This window comes from Neltuma alba, unplaced genomic scaffold (assembly GCF_004799145.2).
Source record: "Neltuma alba isolate B1F8T4 unplaced genomic scaffold, ASM479914v2 tig00011591_pilon, whole genome shotgun sequence".
In the NCBI taxonomy this organism is placed as follows: domain Eukaryota; kingdom Viridiplantae; phylum Streptophyta; class Magnoliopsida; order Fabales; family Fabaceae; genus Neltuma; species Neltuma alba.
Window position 1 is genome coordinate 90,243 of NW_021636244.1, and position 6,034 is coordinate 96,276.

At 36.4% G+C, this 6,034-nt stretch overlaps 1 protein-coding gene across 1 annotated transcript; it reads right to left on the reverse strand.

Moving 5' to 3' along the window:
• Positions 1-847: 847 nt before the first annotated feature.
• Positions 848-5,040, reverse strand: LOC114715416 (katanin p60 ATPase-containing subunit A1). The gene is made up of 7 exons (XM_028900263.1): positions 4,784-5,040; positions 3,856-4,324; positions 2,994-3,191; positions 2,290-2,534; positions 1,879-2,037; positions 1,627-1,714; positions 848-1,281 (listed from the first exon to the last, which is right to left on the reverse strand). The coding sequence occupies exons 1-7, from the start codon at positions 4,903-4,905 to the stop codon at positions 1,000-1,002; spliced, it is 1,563 nt and encodes a 520-aa protein (XP_028756096.1). The 5' UTR covers positions 4,906-5,040; the 3' UTR covers positions 848-999.
• Positions 5,041-6,034: the final 994 nt, after the last annotated feature.

Here is a 6,034-nt window from a genome sequence, read left to right on the forward strand (position 1 = left end):
AGTTATTCAATAACTATGACCTAATTATCAGCAGCTTTTAAAAAAATCATCAAAATAATTTTGTTTTTAAAAAAAAAGGCAATTGGGATACTACTAAAATCACTAAATATTCATCCTAACAAAATATTCCTTTCTAGAGTTATTCAATAACTAAGTCTTAATTATCAACGGTTTTTTTAAAAATCATCAAAATAAATATTTTTTTAAAGGGAACCGAGTTAACCCCCCAAACCAGGTGGGTTACCTGGGTCAATACCGGTTTTGCCTCAAGTTTATCCTGGTCACACCGAGCCGGTTCACTTCTGGTTTAAATGCTCAACCAGACTAAATACCAAGCCAGTTTGCTAGTTTCTAGTTTGAACAGGCCAGTCCAGTCTGGGTCTCAATACACTGATATTTTCTCAGGCAGTGGTTCATAACAATTAGGGTGAGATTTGAATTGAATGTTATCGTTATTAAAACATCTAACATCTTTATAGATGAAATGAAATCAAAATCTTACTTCCAATTCTTAATATAAGAGTTAATTTGATTTTTAATTTGGTTTTAAATACAATACTCCAATCTACTTTATTTCCAATATATATTCATTTCGCCCTGAAATAATCCCTATAATTATTGCATATATTAAGGAGTTACTATCAATTTGTAATTCAAACACACATAATTAATAAAAATATTTTAGAGAAAATAACATCTATTTACTACCAATAACTAATTTAAATAACTTTTTTAATCTCCTTAAATTAGTCGATTAGGTTTTATATTAAGAACTGAAGATGGTATTTTCTGAAAAACTACTATGCCATGAAAATCAGACATTTCCAAAATGGCATAAGAAGAGAAGTAACGATTTAAAGCATATGGGATTATGTTCATGGTTGTTACAGATACAACAGAAGACCTTCTCTTGGACTTGAAAATTACAAATGAACATATTAATAAAGACAAACCACCACACGGCCAAAGAACTAATAGAATCAGTGTCACACAATCTAATTATGCAGATCCAAATTCAGCAAACCACTTCTCATGACGTTCAATGTCAGCCTGTGAAACACTTCGCTGCACCTTAGCTAAAGCTTCTTCAAAATCACACATGGCAACTGGATCCTTTGAAATCTCATCTTTTGACATGTTCTTTATCTCGTCACGAGTCTTTCCTGCTATCTTACGCCTCATACCATTCAACGAAGCATCGCGACAGACATTCGTCAGATCATCCCCACTGTAGCCCTCTGTTCTGCGAGCCACTTCATCTATATTTACATCCTGGGCCACCTGATCCAACACAAGTTCCATTAGCCTTACCAAAATAGTTAGCTTCTGTTAGCGTCAATGAATCTGATATCATTTCCACAGGCTATTTTTACTATCCACAAAGTTGAGGGTGATTAAGAATTAAAACTTTTTTGTCCCCATAAAGGCTCAGGAAAGCTCAAAATAACATAAAACATGATGTCTGAGATATCAAGAAAGAAACTCTACTAATATAAGAGGTTAATTAGAAGACCTTATACCACTAAGAAGTGTGTGTATGTATGTGCGGAGTAAATATCTCGAAAGAAATATATAAGAAAGTCTGTCCATGTAGACGAGATGGTAATACTAGCTCTCTCCACTAACCTCTACAGTCTTCAAATTGATTCGGATTAGCTCTTTACGGCTCTCAAAATTTGGAAGAGGGATATATATACGCTTTTCCAGTCTCCTCCTGCATTTCATGGAGCTCACATGGGATCAGCAAAAGCAGGCTTGTACACTCAAAAGAGAATTTCTGGAAGAAGAATATTACCAATAATAGTCCCCAGTTTTTGTTTATTTTTTATTAGTGAAAACTAATCATATTAAGTATAAAAAGAAGTAGGGAACTCAAACCTTAGCGCTTCATCTATGTCCCATGGGAAATTAGTGGCAGCCAAAACCATTACTATTTTTCGGGTCCCATCCTCATTTGTGGAGCTATTATTTACACCATCAACCTGAACTAGAAGTTCAGATTTTACTCTTCTAGATGATTCATGCTCCCCAGATGCCCTGATGACGTAAAGTTAATTCAATCAGAGGTCAAGTTTAAGAGTAAGAAGAGGACTGAATCAGTGCTGTATTGCTCAGGGTCAAGTGGCAATATGAAAGAAGCAGTGTTAATCTTTGAATCCTTGAACCAGACACAAATAGAGACCACTAAGATATATGCGCCACATAAACAAGGACTAAAAAAACCATGTTGAGAAAAAGCTCATGAAAAGCTATTACATGAGACGAGCACTTGAAAATATAATGACTTACCCACGAGCATTGCATAGAGAATCAATCTCATCAATGAAAATCGTACTTGGTGCATAGGCTCTTGCAAGATCAAACAAACATCGCACCATCCGTTCACTTTCCCCACGCCATTTTGAAGCTAAAGTAGCAGAGGAAACATTGAAGAAAGTGGTCCCGCATTCAGTAGCAACAGCTTTAGCTAACAGTGTCTTCCCGGTTCCTGGTGGACCAAACATAAGAACACCTTTCCATGGTCTCCTAATTCCCTGCAAGCATATAAATCATAAGCTTCGCACTATCAAATCTTTATTTCGGTAGGCAGAATAACCAGAGAGAAGACAAGCACTTAATAATTGAAATTCAAATGTGTTGATACAATAAAGCTGATATGATTAGGCCAATTAAAATATCAGTTACTTTAATACCAAGTTTACTATGCCTTGTGAGCTTTTGATTCAGCAAAATAAATTCATCTGCATATACCTATTTCCTGAGACTTCACCAACAATGGTCATGTGAATGAAATAGCATATTTTATGAAATCTATGTCACCAGATTGAAAAACTAGGGTGTAGATAGTGCTAACACGCTCACAATTACAAGTTAAAAATCATTTCACATCAGGATACCAAATTATCACTCTTACTTGGACAAAATCATATACTGAAATTAAAATGCTCAAGTCCAGCATGCCAAAATTTGAGAATTCAAAATTAAAAATATACCTGGAAGTATTCAGGCATCCACAAGGGAAGAACAACAGCTTCTTCTAGAAGTCTTTTGGCCTCAGTTAGCCCTGCAACATCATCCCATCTCACCCCAGGAGCGGTTTCCAACACATCCCTTTCAAGCATCTCAGCCAAGTCTGGATCAGGACCTTCATATTGTCCTTTCTTTGATTTACCATCTTCAGCATCACCATTCTATCCATTAAGTAAACAGATTGTGAGAACACAGCAGTAAATATACGAGGTTAATAGCATGTTTGTAACATGTTGTCTTCAGCCGAACCTGCCTTTTTGGCCAGAACAAACGCATAGTCAAACACAGAATAAATGTTTTTAAAACTGGTTGAACTCAGCACACTTTCTATCCAATAATACCCTATAGCTTGATGTTTCATATAGCCAACAAAAAGAATAAAGTCGAACAAGTAGCAATGCCTATAATTTTTTTGTGTTGAAGTGGGCCCCAAACTTCCCATCTACCGCAAAAATGTATACATTAGAAAAGATGGGAAAGAAAAAGAAAACGAAGCTCATATAAACCAGCTTAGGAGAAACTTGAACATTGAACCAATTGTTTGCTTGAAAACTGGAAAACTTAGGAGGGATATATGTGACAATATAAACCAGCTTTAAGCACACTCACCCATGAATAAGCAATATCTTAAAAGAAAAATATTCTGCAAAGGTGCTACTCATGGCAATCAAATTATTGATTTTTGGTTGAGTCCAAAGACCATTAGATTACAAATAGCATCCATACACAATGAATTTCTACATTAAACTTTACAGAAGAAACCAAATTCGGGAGCAGAAATGTCCAAAAAATATCATGCCAATCAGATAGCATTATAGAACTTACAACTGAATCTGCCTTGCTAGACTTTCCAGAACCAGTGCCTTTCTTTCCTGTAGTTGATGCCCGAGCTCCTGAGTTAACCTTGGCTGTAGCACCACTCTTTGCCCCACGACCAGTAGTACCTGTTCTTGTAGCACCTCGAGCCCAGCTCCCATCTTGTGGTGACTTCCGAGTGCCCACTTGACCAGACCTTGTGGGTCTTCTACTTGTATTATCTCGACTGGGTGGCCTCCAGACATCAGGATCATCCATGGGACCACTTGATGAAGTTGGATATTCATCTAATGGTTGAAAAACGAATGATGATTTAGTAGATATCGGAGGTGAACGAGGCCGTCTACCAGTGTTGGTTTCTTTAAAAGCCCTCCTCTCTGCATCTAGTTGCTTTACAACTTCTGTTTCTTCAGTAATGGCTTTCTTAGCATTCATCCATTTTGTACGAACTAAAGGGTCATCAACGGTGCTTAGGTGCCTGAAATCATGTTTTAATCATCAGAAGCTGAATTAATATCAAAACGTGTTGTCCTAATAAATCTATGAATTTCCTTCAAATTATCGTTACTAGTGCTTCAAAATGATGCAAGATTCAACACTGAAATACTTCAATGTATGACGGTAGGGCTGAAATCAGTGATAGAGTGAAAAAAACTCCGATCATCACAACGTTTAATGATACGGTTGTTTACAGCAACTACGATATACTTAAATGCAGAAGCTTTTCTTAATCCATTCAGCAGTGAATCTCCCAAGACAACATATAATTTAAACAATTAAACCAAATCGCCATTTTCGTAAACCACCTCCACTAGGAAAAAGATTCAACAAAACCGAAGGTTTCAAGGTCGCTGACGCTGAACCATGGGAAAATAAACCAATAATATATAAAAATTCATAACCCAGAAAGAAAGTTTAACAAGAAATGAAAGAATACTTGTTGATCTGTGCAACTGCCCCATCGAAGAAGATGATGGAGGTATCATAGAGTCCTTCAAGAGCGTAGTCTCTCGCCAATTTGATGTGCTCTTGCAAGCCCGCCAATGAAGTCCCACCCATTTCTCGTTCTCTCGGATTTCTTCAACGGATCCCTCAAGTTAGCAACTTAGTCACAGTTCAGAAAAACTCTCAGTTCACATGAATATAAAAAGAATAAGCTCAACGGATCCCAGCCACTCTCTCTCTCTCTAACTCCCCTTGCTCCGAAGCAGCAGTAAAGAGAGAAGGAGTCCGACGGCGGCGTTTAAACGTCGAGGGAAGGGACAGGGCAGGTGAATGTAATGACGAACCTGCCCCTAGAACCTTCAGATATTCACAGAAACACGGGTCGCGCACTTGTGCGCTTGAATTGTCAGAGTCGTTGGATTGGACCCACACCCAGCAGCAACATTGCTTATCATAACTGAAATCACGTTGCAACGTTGAGTGGCCCAGTTTATTTTAATTTACTCATTTTGCTTTTCATTTCTTTTTCACGTTTCTTTCTTTTTCTTTCTCGTTCTTCATTCGATTTGAAATATCACAAAAGTTGGTTAATTTATGGATCATCGGCATAGAGATTCTTCAGCAAAACTGAAAGCACCACCAACGGTTGGGTGCTATAATCTTTCTTGATGTTGCCAGCACTCCCCAACGTTATAATTTGAGGACCATGCACCAACCTTTTTGGCAGTTGTTTTATTAATGGAACCAAACATGTTAACACGCAATTACAAGCTTTCATAACAAGAAATAAAGATAAGGATTACATTCATAGAGAGTGTTTGGATGAGCCTATAAGTACTTTTTAAATGTATTTTTTTATAAATCGAGACAAACTCTTCCCACATATTTACTTCGTGTCAATCGTGAAATCATTTTTGAAATTATGGTTTTGTTTTTATCCAAATATTTTTTTATTATGGGAGTATAAAAAGAGTTAAGAGTTTTTGCTCATTGGGTTCAGATGCAAATTTTTTTCCCACCTGCAAATTTTTGTATACACAAATGTACCTAAAAGTTTAAAATCATAGTAATGTTATTCTTTATTGATAAAAATGTTAACAGTCAACATTATTATTTTAACACTTAATATTAGGTTTTAACAATAAAAAATAATATTACTACCATTTTAAATTTTTTATGCAAATTTGTACTCAAAAAATTTTCAAATGTCAAGCGCTCATCATGTCGTACATAAGATGCTTCC

Bases quoted from the DNA above. Each gene is read 5' to 3' on its own strand.
- LOC114715416 (XM_028900263.1), bottom strand. From the start codon at position 4,905: ATGGGTGGGACTTCATTGGCGGGCTTGCAAGAGCACATCAAATTGGCG. The intron at 2,038-2,289 runs GTAAGTCATTAT...TTACGTCATCAG, and splicing joins TCTCTATGCAATGCTCGTGG to GGCATCTGGGGAGCATGAAT. The intron at 1,282-1,626 runs GTTAGTGGAGAG...GTGTTGGATCAG, and splicing joins TCAATTTGAAGACTGTAGAG to GTGGCCCAGGATGTAAATAT.